Genomic DNA, 15,848 nt, shown 5'->3' with positions numbered 1-15,848 from the left:
ACCTCTCTCCTCATTCTCTTTGTGATCACTTTAAGTCGATGACCGCCTCACTACTGACTCTCTAATCACACTGGACTTTCCTTAGTCACCGATCAAAATCACTTAATAATTCTTATAATTTCTGCTAAATCTGCTTTTATCGCCTAACCTCCATTGAAAATACCCCCAGTATTTCAAATTTCTCTTCATTGTTTCCCAATGCTGGCATCATCCTGCACAATCTGTGTTATCTTTGACTTAAATTCCATTTTGGTACAAGGCCACTTACAACTACACACAGTACTCTAACTGTGACCTAATCAATATTTTCTGCAAGTTCATTATTTTTTCTTGATTCTGCATTCTCTGCCTGGGCTTGCAAAAGCCAGGATTCTTCTAACCTTATTGAGATGATGTAGTTGCACTTATACATTGTGAGAATTGTGTATTCAACCGCAAATGGGGTGGCACAGTGGTTAGCACTGCTGCCTCACAGCGCCAGGGAGTTGAGTTTGATTCCCAGCTGGGTCACTACCTGTGCGGAGTCTATGTTTTCTCTCCGTGTCTGCATAAGTTTCCTCTGGGTGCTCTGGTTCCCCCTCACCTCCCCTAACCTCCCCTCCACCCAGTCTGAAAGACCTGCTGGTTAAGTGCATTCTCCATCAGTGCACCCGAACAAACGCCGGAGTATGCTGATTTGGGAATTTTCACAGTAACTTCATTGCAGTGTTAATGTAAGCCTACTTGTGACATTAATAAATAAACTTAATGGAAATATGTGGAGGATTTTTAAAATTTAAATGTATATACTATTAATCTTTATAGTACTATTGACACTCACCTGATGAAGGGGCAATACTCTGAAAGCTTGTGGCTTGTGCTACCAAATAAACCTGTTGGACTTTAACCTCGGTAAAAAGTCTGACAACACCAGGTTTTAGTCCAACCGATTTATTTGATAATAGACTCACAAGCTTTCGGGCATGTGCTCTGTCTGAGGCCAGAACTCTCCATTCACCTGACGAAGGGACTAACCTGAAAGCTTGTGAGTCTATTATCAAATAAATCGGTTGGACTAAAACCTGGTGTTGTCAGACTTTTTACTGTGTTTACGCCAGTCCAACGCCGGCATACCCACATCAGGACTTTAACCTGGGAGTGTCTGAAACAAGAACAGGAAATAAGAACGTGCTGCCTGTCTGGTTTTAGTTCAGACAAGCAGCATGGTCGGTGCAGGCTTGGAGGGCCAAAGGGCTTGTGCCTATGCTGTAATTTTCTTTGTTCTTTGAAATGTTGGAAAATCTCAGCTGGCCTGATAGCAACTGTGGAGAGAGAATAGTGCCAACATTTCCATGGATGCGAGCAGACCTGCTGAGATTTTCCAGCATGTTCTGTTTATGCCTCAATTTACCATTTCCATTTGAGTAGGTGCGGTGGGTAGACCCGCTGCAGACATCATCATGGGTTGGGTGGAAAATTTGACGGACCAGCAAAAGGTCTGTTGACTTCAGGTGGAAATTTTCAGTCACATGGGGCGAGATTGGAATAGTCCTATGCCCCCCCCCCACCCCCCAGGCTTAACTTACAGGGGCATTCTCTTCGGAATTAATGTTGTATAATCCTATAAGACTCCAAGACTTCCCCTTGAGCTGCCAGCATTCAGGTCTGAAGTGCCTTATTTTATTGTAGTGGACCATCATGTGTCCTTTGGGGTGATTTGTGTTTGCGTTTTAGGCTTAGGGAGGATGTCTCACACCCTCATTTTAACCTTCTTCTTTGTGGTTACCCCACCAACTAACGTACCCCCTTTCTTATCTGAGCTGGAGGTGGGTGGGGATCAGCATTAGCCTTTTGAATGGGACTTGAAGCCGCCACCAGAAGACAAGAGTGCTACTAACTGAGCCACAACACATGTGTTATTGCTGTCATGTAATTGGCCTTCAGGATGAAAAAAATACAACTGTTTTACAAACAGGCAAGTGTGTATTTGTTCTAAAGTTCTAACTTATATTGGACAAGTGACACAGTGAGATGGTGGGGGCGGTGCCTTTTAAGGGGGGGTGGAGCTGGAGCTGCTTTAGCCAATCGCAGTGTGAATTGCTGCCAGTTATAAAGGCAGTGAGAGGGTGAAGGATGAGGTGAGAGAAAAACACAGACAGACAGAGACAAAGTTTAATCCAGAGCCCGCTCGGCACCGGCATCAAGCTTCAATTCTCACCAGGCGGATGGAGAGGACTTTGGCCCATAAACGGGCCCTGGTGACGGGCGCTGGCAAAGGTAAGCCTGGCCAGGAAAGGCCCGGGGGAAGCCGGGCCAGGAAAGGCCCGGGGGAAGCCGGGCCAGGAAAGGCCCGGGGGAAGCCGGGCCAGGAAAGGCCTCAGGGAGCTGGACTCTGGAGCTCCTCCTGCAATCTCTCTCTCTCTAAACCCTTTACACTAACTCGCGCTGACACACTATCAACTACATTGCAATTAAAGTGCTTCTCTCCACTCCAGTGCTTGGGGGCAGCCACTAATAAAGCATAAGCTAAAATAAATACTGAAGGGAAATTCAGGGGAATAGGATTTGAATCTGATGTGCTCTGTGTCTGTACAACTCTTGAGTACCTATAATTTTAATCGCCTCGTCAGTGGTCCCTGTGTCTTGAGCCTAAGTTCTGAATTTCCTTCTCTATATCTGCCTCTCTAGCTTTTATTTCTTCCTCTGTTTTGCTTCTTTTAACGTCTACTTTTCGTCCTTCTGTCCTAATAGCTTACGTGCTCCTTTTCAAGATCTTATGTTGTTTGGTATTAAAAATTTTATAATGTTCCTTGTGTTGGTTTATTACAGGTATTTCATAATTATGTTATTGAACGCCCATCCACTAATTGGGATGGACTTGCATGTACCACTGATCCATTTTCAGGGACACCCAGGGAAGGGTGGACAGTAAATCCCCTGCTGCCTAGATCTGTTGATGGCTGCCTTCATCAAGCTCAGTGATTTTTACTGATGGGTCATGGAATGGGTAAACCCCCTGATTCATCTAATAGCTGACATATGCAGGATTGCATATGGTGTTTGTGAGGCTGCAGAATTCTACTTCCTAGTAATCTATTACCAGATATAAGCATTCTTGTTATTTTGAACTTGTGAACCAAAGTCCCATGTGTTGTTATTACTTACACTACCTAAGCTTTCTTAAACCTTTCATCCAGAAAGATTCTAATGTACCAAGAGTCACAGTTGTTAGACTAGTGGAATTATTTATCTAGAAGCCAATGATTTTGTCTTAATTTTATTTTTGGATACTTGATTTTGTCTTAAATTTTGTTTTTGGATACTATGTTTCTAGTTTTAAGCCAGAAGTTCTGTTGAACATTTTTTAATGTGTTAGTTTTTAAAGTAACTTTTTAAACTGCTGGACCGTTTCTAGGCTGTAAATCTAATTTCTCCAATCTTCTGCTCTGGTGGGATGAATTTGGTTTTAATTTCGTTGCCCTTGTTTTGAGGGAGGGGTATCCACTGGCTTTCCATTGCATATGAATGGGTCAATCTCTGTGTAGGGGACAAGTATTGAATGCTTGAAATTAGTGAGTGGGGTGGGTTGTTAAGTAAATAAAATATTTATTATTAATTTCACAGTAAGTAATGTTTGTGTTTCAGGTATTGGCAGAGCCACTGCTAAGGCCCTACTTGCATGTGGCGCAGAAGTTATTGCATTAACCAGGACCCAATCTGACTTGGACAGCCTTGTTCAGGAGGTGTGTAGAAATCGGTTGTACAGAGCTTATACTGACCTGAAGTAAACAGGCTTTGAATCCTGATGGAGGAAATAATTGTTCAAGTTAATTTATAAAAAGGCTTTTGTTCTGAGTCCTGCTTTTGATAGTTTTGGAAATCAAATAATAGCAGAAAATGCTGGGAGTATTCAAACATTCAGTCAGGCAGCATCTGTGGGGAGAGAAATGAAGTAATCTTTCAGATCAGGTGACCTTTTGTTGACCTGGTACATTAACTCTGTGCTGAAGATTTGTTCACTCAGTTTCGCACCATTCTTTTCAGTAACGCATTGCCATAAATAAGCTTACCCATTGGAATATTGGTTTGTCTTCTAGTGTCCTAAAATGTTGACTATTTGCGTGGACATCAGTAACTGGGAAGCTACAGAAAGTGCTCTGAAGGATATAGGTCGAATAGATCTTTTGGTGAACAATGCTGCTGTCGCAATTTTGCAGCCATTTTTGAGCGTCACACAAGATGCATTTGATAAGTATGTAAAATCATCTTTGCAAAATCTTAGCTATTTAAGAAGCTGGTGTGTATTTTGAAATTTGGCAATAAATATTCAAATGCTCTACAATCATTGTTCATTTGTGTTTGGTTGAATTATCTAAATGTATTTCAACAGCCTGAATAACATCTGAAAGAACATTCCTACCCTCGGGCAGTTGCTGACTGCTCTTCAGTAGTGAGGTTTGACTCTCATTGAAAACAAAAGCGATATAAGGAACAAAGAACCATACAGTACAGGAACAGTCCCTTGCGCTCCAAGCCTGTGCCAATCATGATGCCTGCCTAAATATCAAACCCAAATGCACTTACGGAATCCATATCCTTTCATTCCCATCCTATTCATGTATTCATCTAGATGCTCCTTAAATGCTGCTATCATGCCTGCTCCCCCCACCACCTTGGGCAGCACGCTCCAGGAATTCACCACCCTTTGTGTAAAACAAAAAAAAGCCTCACACATGTCCTCTAAACCTTTCCTCACACCCTTACATCTTAATAAATTCCCTTGCAATAAACAAAGTTGTGAATTAACTACAGTCTTGGGTATTAATAATAAAAGGAATGCTCTTAAGTGTGGCACTATTTCCAAGACCACTGCATGACCTTTATTAGCACAGTAGATGTGGGGACAGGATGTTGCGGCAATAATATTCAAAGGTAAGGAAGGGGAAAAAGGCAGTGGGGCTGCAGTGTTGTAATATTGGAAAGACAGGAGCATGACAATCCATTTGATTTTTGGCAAGCAAAAAGGCAATTATTGCATTGGTGATGTATTCTATAGTCCAAATATTGAGCAAAGGAAGTGGATGAACTATTGTGATAATATTGGGGGTGTTTTAATTTCCCAAGTATAGATTGGGGTAGGGGGGAAAGGAAATTCTGAAAATCGTATTGGTGGGTGGAATATTTGGATAAGAGTGATCATGATATCAGGAAGATTTGGTAATGGAACAAAGAAAAGCACTATTGCAAAGTAAAACTTGAAAGAGGATTAATTTCAGTGAACTGAAGGGATCAAACCAGGGGTGTAATGAGCCAGAAACTGACATGAAATTTCACAAATGGAACTATCGATGAGTCTTTTAAGGAGATGTTTTGGGTAGCGGCTAGGTATTTTCCAACAAGTGAAAGATTGGGGAAGCAAACATGGGGTTCCTTATGATACAATATATGGTGGATGTGTGACGCATGTCAAGTGAATTCGAATGAAATAAGTTGAGAAGGGGAAATGAAGAGGAAAGTAAGATTGCAAAGAGAATGTGAGTAAAATGCTAGCTGGCATAACAATCTTCTACATATAAATGGCAAGGGGCAGGATGGTGCTGAAGAGGTACAGATGAGTTGGAGATGCAGATGTTGGACTGGGGTGAGCACAGTAAGAAGTCTCTCAACCAGGTTAAAGTCCAGCAGGTTTATTTGGAATCACAAGCTTTTGGAGTGCTGCTCCCAAATAGAGTATTGTCCAATTCTGAAAACCATTTTTAAAAAATGAGTTCCCTAAGAGGGTGCAGAGATTTAATAGAACAGTTTCAGGGATCAGATTTTAAGTACAAGACTAGGTTTGAGAAACTGGTTTGTTTTCCTTTGAATGAAGGAGATTTGTTGGAGGTGGGTGAGAATTTGTTGGTGCAAGGTGTGTGGAATACAGATTTAAAGTCTGCAAGAGATGTAAGGGAATGTGAGGAAGAATGTTTCTAAATTTGTTGCCTAACAAAAATGGTGATAGAGACTGTGATTTCAAAAAGAAAATTGGAGGCTATTTGGGTTTTGGGGACCTGAGGTTGGAGTGAGGAAATTGCTCTTCAAAGAGCCAGCATTGCCTTGATGGGCTGAAAAGTCACATAATGATACAAAGTTAAAGAAATGATGGGTATCTCAGCAGATGGAGGAGGATTGTGGGAAGGGAGTAGTCTCTGGATGGGCTTAAAATAAAAGGGCCAACAGCGCATCAGGTGATGGACGTGTGAACCTAGGAGGCTTAAATCCTTAAAAGATTGCGTGCCCGTGCTGCCTGTGTGGTTCCTGCCGTCAGGGGTACAATCTGCAGTGCTGAGTAGCTGGAAAGTAATGACTGGCCAACTTACTTGGTAACCTGTGTCGTCTTATCTGATTTTTCAGAGTGTTTGATGTTAATGTGAAAGCGCTGTTGCATGTTGCACAGGTAAGAACACTGTTGTATCTTTGCTGGACTTCTATTTAAATGGTTTTGTTCTTACTGGCAAGAGGATTTTATCACTTTCATAGAGTACTTAAAGAGAATGGGCTTGGGTTAGGGCTGGGGATTAGGGGACAAACATTTTGTGGTAGGTTACAGGTGATGCAAGGGATTTTGGAGAACCGAGTTCAAATAGAACCTCTCCAACTAAACAAGGTAAACTTGCATGTTGGTTCAGAAAACCGTACTTAGTCCATGGCACCGTGGCATGGTGGTTAGCACTGCTGCTTCACGGTGCCATGGATCTAGGTTCAATTCCTGACTGGGGTCACTGTCTGTGTGGAGTCTGCACATTCTCTGTGTTTCTGCATGGGTTTTCTCCAGGTGCTCTGGTCTCCTCCAGTCTGAAAGATGCGCTGGTTAGGTCCTTTGGCTATGCTAAATTCTCCCTCCGTGTACCCAAACAGGTGCCGGAGTGTGGTGACTAGGAGATATTCACATACCTTAAAAGAGGCCAAAGTGAAGCTGTTGGGTGACCACTATTGTGAATGGGTAACCTGACTGCTGCAATTATGCAAATCACTTTACTCTTGGTGCATAAATGATGGGATAGATGTAGGGATTTGCAACTTATGAAGTTGTGTGTCACTGCAGGTTGATTCATGCCCCAGAATAATGATGTGCAAATAAAAATGTAATAGATGACTAAAATCAACTTTCTGATTAATTGGAACTGATTTTAAAAGTTGCCTAACTGGCAGAGAGCCTCCTCTGTCAATGAAAGGACCTCATTCACCTAAGCAGTGAATGCTGAGTTATTGTGTTGTATTGTAACATTAACACCATTCTTTTCAGCCAGATAGTGATGAGGGCTCTTCTGGTTTGATGCCACACAGTGACTGATGTCTAGTATCCAGAATTAGTGACTAGTCCTTGTGTAGGAGGGCATGTCTCTACAGGCTGTCAGCCTAAGCTCACTCTACCCTTGCCTAATGTACTTTCAGCAGCAAATACTCGATCCCTGTCAGAAGCTGAACAGATTTCTTGTCCCTTCATGGAGCTGCAACTAAGATCTTGTCCCTTGTGAACAATGTTTTACCAAATTCTATTTGCTAGGAGGGTAATATGGCCCTCTTCCACCATGAGCTGAATTTGGCCTCTCTTCCACAATGACTTGAGTTGGAATCAGGATCTGCTGAGACCCCTGTGCTGCTTGAAATCCATTTTTTTTTTGAGGTATGCAGACTGCCTGTATGAGTGATGGGAAGAACCTGTGTTGCCTTCATCTCTTTCACAAAGCCGCAGGAGATCAGGAGGCTGCTGAGAGTTGCAAGCATAAATTTGTATCTTCCACACTGCAGAGCATTATATGTAGTGCTGCTACACCATCTGAATCACACAACTCAGCTGTTGGTATTTCTGCAGCACTTACACAGATCATTATTTCAGCCCTTTCAGAAGCAACTTAAGTCTGGAATGTGAAGATTTATTAAAAAATGAGTCAGTACAGTGAATAAAACTATTTTGATTGTTAGTAATTAAGTTGTCACTAATAATTCCCTCTTTTAAAAAAAGATAATTGCAAAGGGGATGGTGTGTCGTGGAGAAGGTGGTGCTATCGTGAACGTCTCAAGCCAGGCGTCTCAATGTGCTCTAAGAGACCACACTGTATACTGTGAGTTCTATCTATTGCTTGAACTTTCATTTATGTGAGTCCTTTTGTGTCATTTTGAAATTGGTATCACATAACCTGAGTAAGAGGAAATCACGTTTGCCATTACACTTATTTTTTAATAGTTGGAATGCTTCAGAAGATACCATTATTAGCAAAAAAAAATTAATAGTGCTTTTGCTGCCTTGACAGTATGTGATCTGTAGGTCTGGAATAGTGTACTGTCAAGGCTGAGAATCAATAGGAAGAAAATCACTGACGCCTAATCCTGATTCAGCAATACACTGGGCAAGAGTGAAAATTATGCTACAAATTTAATTGATTTTAATATGATTTTTAGTTTCATTTTACTGTAACAGAACTGCTCTTAAACAAAAGTGAGGTTTTGTGTTCTGCTCAAAGGTGGAATGAAGGGAGTCATGTGATCTCAATTCTGGTGAAGAATGTCAGATTTTATAAATATTTAATTGTCTGTCTATTTAGTTTCAATATATAATGGAGTTGGGAGGACCAGAGGCCAGCTATCTGGATATTTCCATCTGGAGGCAAGGTTTATGTTGTTATAGCCATGGACTTTGAGGTAGGAGTAGTAATAGAGTCCACAGTAAATCACTAGTATCAGTGTGTGGGGTTTGAACTCCTTGGAACTCAGAGGCAGCCAGTTCTATAGCTGAAGCAGAGAAAATGTTGGTTGTTTTAACACAATATGGGAGGGAATTTGCAATTAGACTGAATAGTCCAAGTCTGAGAATTTAAATGAGGCTGGAAGATTCAGCTAACTTTGGCCAGGGAGAAATCTCCAGGGTAACCTTAAGTGAAAGTCAGTTTGGAATTAGAAATTTTGCAGCTAGAAAAGGAAACTGGCTATTAGTTTTGGACCGATATGTCCATCTATGGTGGTGGATTTTAGTCACAAAGATAATACATGGTCTTTTTTGTTAGTTTCGTTGAATAGTGTGATTCTTCAAGACAGCAATGGGAAAGTTTATAGTCTTTTCAGTGTTGAAATCTTTGCACAGCTTTAGGACATACTGAGACCTGATGAGCAGCTATATAAAGTCAAGTAATTGCCATTAATGTGACTGAACATGTTTTTGGGAGCTATCTATTCTATATAATGCCAGTAGGAATAGGCAAATGTGGTCTTGATATGTTATCATCTTAGAACGGTAACAGTACCTTGTGTTACATTGTCAGCCTGGATATTGTGCTTGGGTAGGGACTTGATTAGAGCCCCCTTCCCCTGATCTTAAAACAGGGAGGGAGATTGCTATCAACTGTGGCAAGCTGACACTTAAATGATTGTTTAATCATGGCTTTTGCCTGCTACTATCATTGCTTATCAATAAATGTAGCTTGATTTAATACATTTTAAAGTTATGCCTGATTATGCTTCATGCATTGAGATTTTTCATTTCTATTCATGCAGCAGGTGGAGGAACCTTGACATCTATTCTTTTCCTTTGCAACTGCAAATGTCAGTTTCGAAAGGAGTGATCTGTTGAAACAACTGGTTTGACAAGGCATACTTATTGTAGAAATTATTTACATGTACTTTGTTCCCTCATCACCTAGTTTTACATGGCAACTGCTGCTTTCCCATTCAGAGTTTAATATGTCTAATTGCTGATCTTCTCTCCTGAATTCCGAAGTGCAATAGAACAGAAATGACAACTTTCAGGCACCTTAACCTAGTGTGTACTTTGTGAATCCAGCTGGGGATGTTGGGTAAACATCTTCCATGGTCAGTTGACCTCCTAGTGCCTCCTCAGTCTGTTCTTGTCCACATACTAAATGACAAAGGATGCTGGGCACCTTGGCTGTTGTGCTGTCTCCTTGAGCCAATTGTTGTTCCAATTACCTAATCTGGATTACATGTTATGTTGGTTCTCCTGGTTGATGCCACATTAGCTTAAGTGCATCATCTTACCTTTGCTTTTTAAAGGTGCCTCAAAAGGAGCTGTGGATATGCTGACAAAAATGATGGCACTTGAGCTGGGACCACACCAGGTAAACACAAAGTATGTAAATCGCCATCTGATACCATTATACTCTATAATGCCTTGTGCTTTCTAAAGGTATATTGATCCAACTAGAATGGCTTAACATTATCGATTGGTCAACTTGATTTTGGAGCCTATCTCTATACGAACATGCATTGGCCATTCAGTTTATCAATCCTGCTCCACCATTCGATATGATCATCTGCACTGCCACTCTTGTCATTAATACCCACTTCCAACTCAAGCATGCTCAAGTGATCTTCCACTGCTCTTTAGGATAGACAATTCCAAAGATTCACAGACCTCAAGTGAAGAAATTCCTCATCTGTTGTAAATGGCCTACCCCCTTAATCTGAGATACTATCCCCTTGATTTAGACTCTCCAGCAGGAGAAGTATCTTGTGTGGACGCAAGATCCCTGTAAGAAGTTTGTAAGTCTCAATGAGGTCAACCCTCCTACAGGGAATATGGACCCAGTCTCGATCTCTCAACAAACCTGCCATCCCAGGGATTAATCTGATGAATTTCCATTGCACTCCCTTTATAGCAAAACTGTGCTCAGTTCAGGTGAGGCCTCACCAAGGGCGCTGTAAAACAGATATCTTTACTCCACACTCCTTGTGATGAAGGCAGCACTCCATTTGGTCTCCCAATTGGTGCTTGAACCTAGGTGTCCAGTCCTTCAACAGATATCCAACCATATTGGAGTCAGTATGCTGGCAGAAGAGGGACTGTGCAGGTAGCAGACAAGTTGGATCATCTGCCCCAACTTCCAGTTGGTATTCGAGGAATATTTGTAGTTTTTTTTGATCTAGCTATTGGAGAATAGGATAAGGTATGAATCCTGTGACTGATTTAGAAAATGTTTACTTGTTGCAGCTAGCCATATATTTTTCTCCCCTCTTGTTGAACCACCAGAGAATATAAATCATTGAAGAAAAATTTTGAATACTTAACACATTTATAATGGTTCAGTCTTGCACTACACAACAGGGAGTGCTTAATTTGTCAATGGATAGCATTCAGTGACAAGTTTATTATTACACGGAATCATGTAAAAATGCTTCTAAATATTAAAATGTCTGCTGGAGTGAGGTACTGCAGTGCATGCAGTGGTCATCCAGGTAGTGTATAAGATGAAAATAAGACCTTTTTTGCGTAAAAACACCGCAAAAGTGCTATTAAAATTGTTTTAACTTTAAACTGCACCCACCATTGAGGGAAATTCCAGGAAACCCATGTTCTTTTCTCTTTAACTAGCAAACATGTTTTTTTCCTGTGTTGATTGATTCCTGTTAAGTTCTTGATTTAAGCTCATTGTGTCCCTGTACGACGATCACATGCGCCTTTGACCATGGAAACAGCAACTGTAGAATTTACCCAGTGATGACTGTTTCTCGATTTTTCAGAAGACGTTTGATAAGGTGCCGCACAAAAGGTTCTTACAGAAGGTTAGGGGACATGGAGTTGGGGGTAGGGTGTTAGCTTGGATAGGGGATTGGCTGTCAAATAGGAGGCAGAGAGTGGGTGTCAATGGGTGCTATTCGGATTGGCGGTTGGTGACTAGTGGAGTGCCCCAGGGATCGGTGCTGGGGCCTCAGCTATTTACCATTTATATAGATGATCTGGAGGAGGGAACCGAGTGTAAGGTGTCAAAATTTGCTGATGACACAAAGATAAGTGGAACGGCGAATTGTGCGGAGGGTGTGGAAAGTCTGCAGAGGGACCTAGATAGGCTGAGCGAGTGGGCGAGGACCTGGCAGATGGAATACAATGTTGGCAAGTGTGAGGTTATCCACTTTGGTAGGAAGGACTACTACTTACAGGGCGAAAAGCTGCAGCGTGCTACGGTGCAGAGGGACCTGGGGGTCCTTGTGCATGAGTCGCAAAAACCCAGCCTACAGGTACAGCAGGTGGTCAGGAAGGCAAATGGGATGCTGGCCTTCATAGTGAGGGGGATTGAATATAAAAGTAGGGAGGTCTTGCTGCAACTGCACAGGGCACTGGTGAGGCTGCAGCTGGAGTACTGTGTGCAGTTTTGGTCGCCGCACCTGCACAAGGATATTTTGGCCTTGGAGGGAGTGCAGAGGAGGTTCACTAGGCTGATACCGGAGTTGAGGGGGTTGAGCTATGAGGAGAGGCTGAATAGACTGGGCTTGTACTCGTTAGAGTTTAGAAGGATGAGGGGAGATCTCATTGAGACGTATAAGATGATGAAAGGGATGGATAGGGTAGAGGTGGTGAGGTTCTTCTCACTCAGAAAGGACAGCAGGACTAGAGGGCACAGCCTCAAGATAAGGAGGGGGGGGCGCAGTTTAGAATGGAGTTGAGGAGGAACTTCTTCACTTAAAGGGTGGTGAATCTCTGGAATTTTCTGCCCATTGAAGTGGTTGAGGCTACCTCGCTAAATATGTTTAAGACGCGGGTAGATAGGTTTTTGGTAGGCAAGGGGATTAAGGGTTATGGGGAGAAAGCGGGAAAGTGGAACTGAGCCACTTCAGATCAGCCATGATCTTGTTGAATGGCGGGGCAGGCTCGAAGGGCTAGATGGCCTACTCCTGCTCCTATTTCTTATGTTCTTATTGTAGGTTGTCCAAGTTGGTCTGAAGTTCTAGAATAAGGATCAAGTTGAATTTCCAATTTTTGAATTTTCACTTGAAACCTGTATCTGTTTAATTAAGGCAAAATCCTTGGTTGGGCAAATTCTGTGACTGACAACCTGGAATGGGAACGGAGCAGTATGAATGTGTTCCACTGTTTCTATTGATTCTTCAAGTTTGCTTGGTCTGTCTGTTAATATATATCTGCTTTTAGATGTGATTCAGTTTTGCATTTCCCCACTAGAGGGTACTCAACACAATCTCCTCGAATTAGAAAACACTATTCTTGTTTGTTCTTTTAGAATTATGGAGAGTTATTGTTGCAATTAAGACAATAACTTTCCAGTTTCTGTACTTGAGTGATTTGATTCATTGACAACAGTTCTTGGGATAACCTTCAATTTGGCCAGCTCTGCAACTGTAGGCTTAAGTGCAGGCAAGTTTCTGGAATTAAGATTTGAGATCCAGATGTATTTTAATGCTTCTCTAATCTGTTCAAAAAGCAGTTAAAATAAATTTCTTTTTTCTTTGGCACAGATCAGAGTGAACTCAGTGAACCCCACTGTAGTGATGACTGCAATGGGTCGGATTGGGTGGAGTGACCCTACGAAAGCTGAAGGAATGTTGTCACGCATCCCACTGCACAGATTCGCAGGTGAGTGATTAAATACAAATATGTTTGACTTATCCTGAAGCCCGCTTGAATTGGCTGTGGAATATAGATGTCCTGGCCATCACTTCTGCAAAATGACATGTTCTGTCCTTTTCTGTAATGACTCATGTTGCCACCTGGCGCCTCTTAGTATTATTTCTACAATCGGCAAATCAGCAAGGTTGCAATTATTTGTATTTAAACAGTGCTCATTTGTGTATCTGGTACAAGGAACTATAAGTTAGTTAAACAGATTGAATTGCCAGTGACCACTCCAGAAAGCAGGCAGGTGACACCAATCCAGAGAAACTCTGCTGAAAACTACTAAAGTAGCAAATGAGAGGATAAAACTCTCTCAGTTTTACACATGAAAGGATTATTATCCAGGTACTAAATGAAGTTTCTGTTTTGTGTATTGTGACAGAATTTTTTAATAGGACTATAACTTATGAAATGGCTTGATTTTTCTCTCTCGGGTGTGGGGGATACCCATATCTTGTGACACAGCACCAAAGACTAAGTTACCATTCCTTCCTCCTAAACATATGCTAGATCTCAGTCTAGCAATGCTCCTCCTGCCCCTATCACTGATTTATGCATAGAGCCCATTTCACTCCAAACCATTGATCAGATTGACTTGGATACTAACAATTGTGCTGGATAATTACACATGGTTAATGTTTGCATTTCTCTTTTTATAGAGGTAGAAGATGTGGTGAATACGATAATATTCCTCCTCAGTGACAAAAGTGCAATGATAAATGGAGTGACTCTGCCAGTGGATGGCGGATTCCTTTCTTCATGAACTGGTTTATTTGTAAATAGTGGCTCAATGGCCTGAGTGGATTTCCATTTAGCTCGATTCAATGCTATCCTAAATGAATAAAAGATCCAAAACTGTGGATTTTTCTGCTTCCATGTTAATGAGCTGTTAGTCAAAACGTTCTAAGTTGTTGAATTTCCTGATGTGTACAGTGGAAAGTCTACTCTGCAGCAGAACAAACTCTGGATCTAATTTGGATTGTGGGGCACACTCCCAAATCCCTGTTCTATTAATGTTGTGTAATAGTTAATTTAAAAATCTTGGTTCAGATTAGGTATAGCTCTTGTGCTGTACTACGTTAATGCAGAGTCTTGCTTTTGTCATGAATACAATCCAACACCTCAAATTGACAACGATTTGGGGAGAATGGAATTTTTGTCCCTTCCCTGGAAGAGTGAGTGACGTATCCATTAATGCTAATACAAGTGATCACTCTGATCATCTTAACACCCTGCAGCAAGTCTTCTGGGGAGAGCATTGCTAAAGAGTTTAAAACTGCAATTTCTCAGTAGCCCTTGCCCTGTTAAACATGGTAAATGATTTCTGAACAAACAGATGGATCTGTTCAACTGTTTCAACACTTTTTAAAAATTTCTGCACATTTGACTGGCATATGGCAACCAGATCAGTTTGAAGTTCAATGATTGAAGGTCAACAATAAAGACTTGCATTTATAGAGTCCCTTTGATAATAACTGGATATTTCATAGTGCTTTATGGTCAATTGAATACTTTTTGAATTAAAAAAGGGGTAGGGGACAACTGTATTTGGCACACAATACCCCAATAGTGCATTGATGTGATATTCTTATGGGTGATTTAAATGAGATTTAAATCCACAATCTTCTGATTAGGAATCACACATGTCACCTACTAAGCCGTATACAGTTGTGCCAGCTACCTGCTGTGGATAATTTTTTAAAATTGTGACAACTTTTTTCCAACTGAGGAAGTCACGAGGAGGTGTTTAAACTTAGGAGAACAGCAGTAGCAACTTGAAATGGATCAGTTTCCCAAAACCAATAATGATATGGAGATGCTGGTGAACAGTAAGAAGTCTCACAGCACCAGGTTAAAGTCTAAGAGGTTTAGCTGGTAGTGCAAGCTTTTAGAGTGTAGCTCCTTCTTCAGGTTATGCAAAATAGCACCAACAGAGAATTTACAAGAAATACTGGTACATGAAGGAGCTGGACCTGAGGTTTTGCTCATACATTTTGATCCATTATTCAGTGAATCACAAATTAAAACGCTTGGCATTGGTTAAATTTGTTTGAGATCAGTGTGCTGTGATGTCAGTAAAACAGGGTTTAAAATATACGTTGGGGCAATGGGCAGATTTAACCTAGCAATGTCACTAGTAGCTGTGAAAAGTTCAAGATGGGTCACCGTGGTACCTCTTTATTGTGGTTCCTCCATGGTTCAGGGCTGAACAATCACAGGTATTTTGTTGAGACCAGGGAAAACAGTACATAATTGTGATTGAAGGAGCAAACCTGTCATTGGAGGAGCCAGCTTGGGAGCACCAGAGGTCAAGATGCTGGTGGATCCCATGCAGATAAAGCAGCTCTGACTGAAGGGAAATGAGGGCCACAGATGATATTGCTCAATTTCACAAACTTTATTTTTGTATATAATTCACTTTTCAAATATAGCTTGATTTTCTCTCAAAATTCACCTGGCTTTCCCGATT

The 15,848-nt window shown here is 41.4% G+C and overlaps 1 protein-coding gene across 1 annotated transcript; it reads left to right on the top strand.

Moving 5' to 3' along the window:
* Nucleotides 1-2,122: 2,122 nt before the first annotated feature.
* dcxr (dicarbonyl/L-xylulose reductase) lies at nt 2,123-14,238 on the top strand. Its single transcript, XM_080208839.1, has 8 exons — nt 2,123-2,256; nt 3,625-3,722; nt 4,077-4,231; nt 6,373-6,415; nt 7,985-8,084; nt 10,027-10,091; nt 13,222-13,339; nt 14,038-14,238. Exons 1-8 carry the CDS (start codon nt 2,205-2,207, stop codon nt 14,139-14,141), a joined length of 735 nt encoding a protein of 244 aa, XP_080064965.1. The 5' UTR covers nt 2,123-2,204; the 3' UTR covers nt 14,142-14,238.
* Nucleotides 14,239-15,848: the final 1,610 nt, after the last annotated feature.

Source organism: Carcharhinus amblyrhynchos, chromosome 21, assembly GCF_965287045.1.
Source record: "Carcharhinus amblyrhynchos chromosome 21, sCarAmb.v2.hapA, whole genome shotgun sequence".
Taxonomy (NCBI): domain Eukaryota; kingdom Metazoa; phylum Chordata; class Chondrichthyes; order Carcharhiniformes; family Carcharhinidae; genus Carcharhinus; species Carcharhinus amblyrhynchos.
The sequence above is the reverse complement of the archived record's forward strand: the minus strand, read 5'-3'. Positions and strand labels throughout refer to the sequence as shown.

Bases quoted from the DNA above. Each gene is read 5' to 3' on its own strand.
- dcxr (XM_080208839.1), top strand. From the start codon at position 2,205: ATGGAGAGGACTTTGGCCCATAAACGGGCCCTGGTGACGGGCGCTGGC. The intron at 3,723-4,076 runs GTGTGTAGAAAT...TTTGTCTTCTAG, and splicing joins TGGACAGCCTTGTTCAGGAG to TGTCCTAAAATGTTGACTAT. The intron at 4,232-6,372 runs GTATGTAAAATC...CTGATTTTTCAG, and splicing joins ACACAAGATGCATTTGATAA to AGTGTTTGATGTTAATGTGA.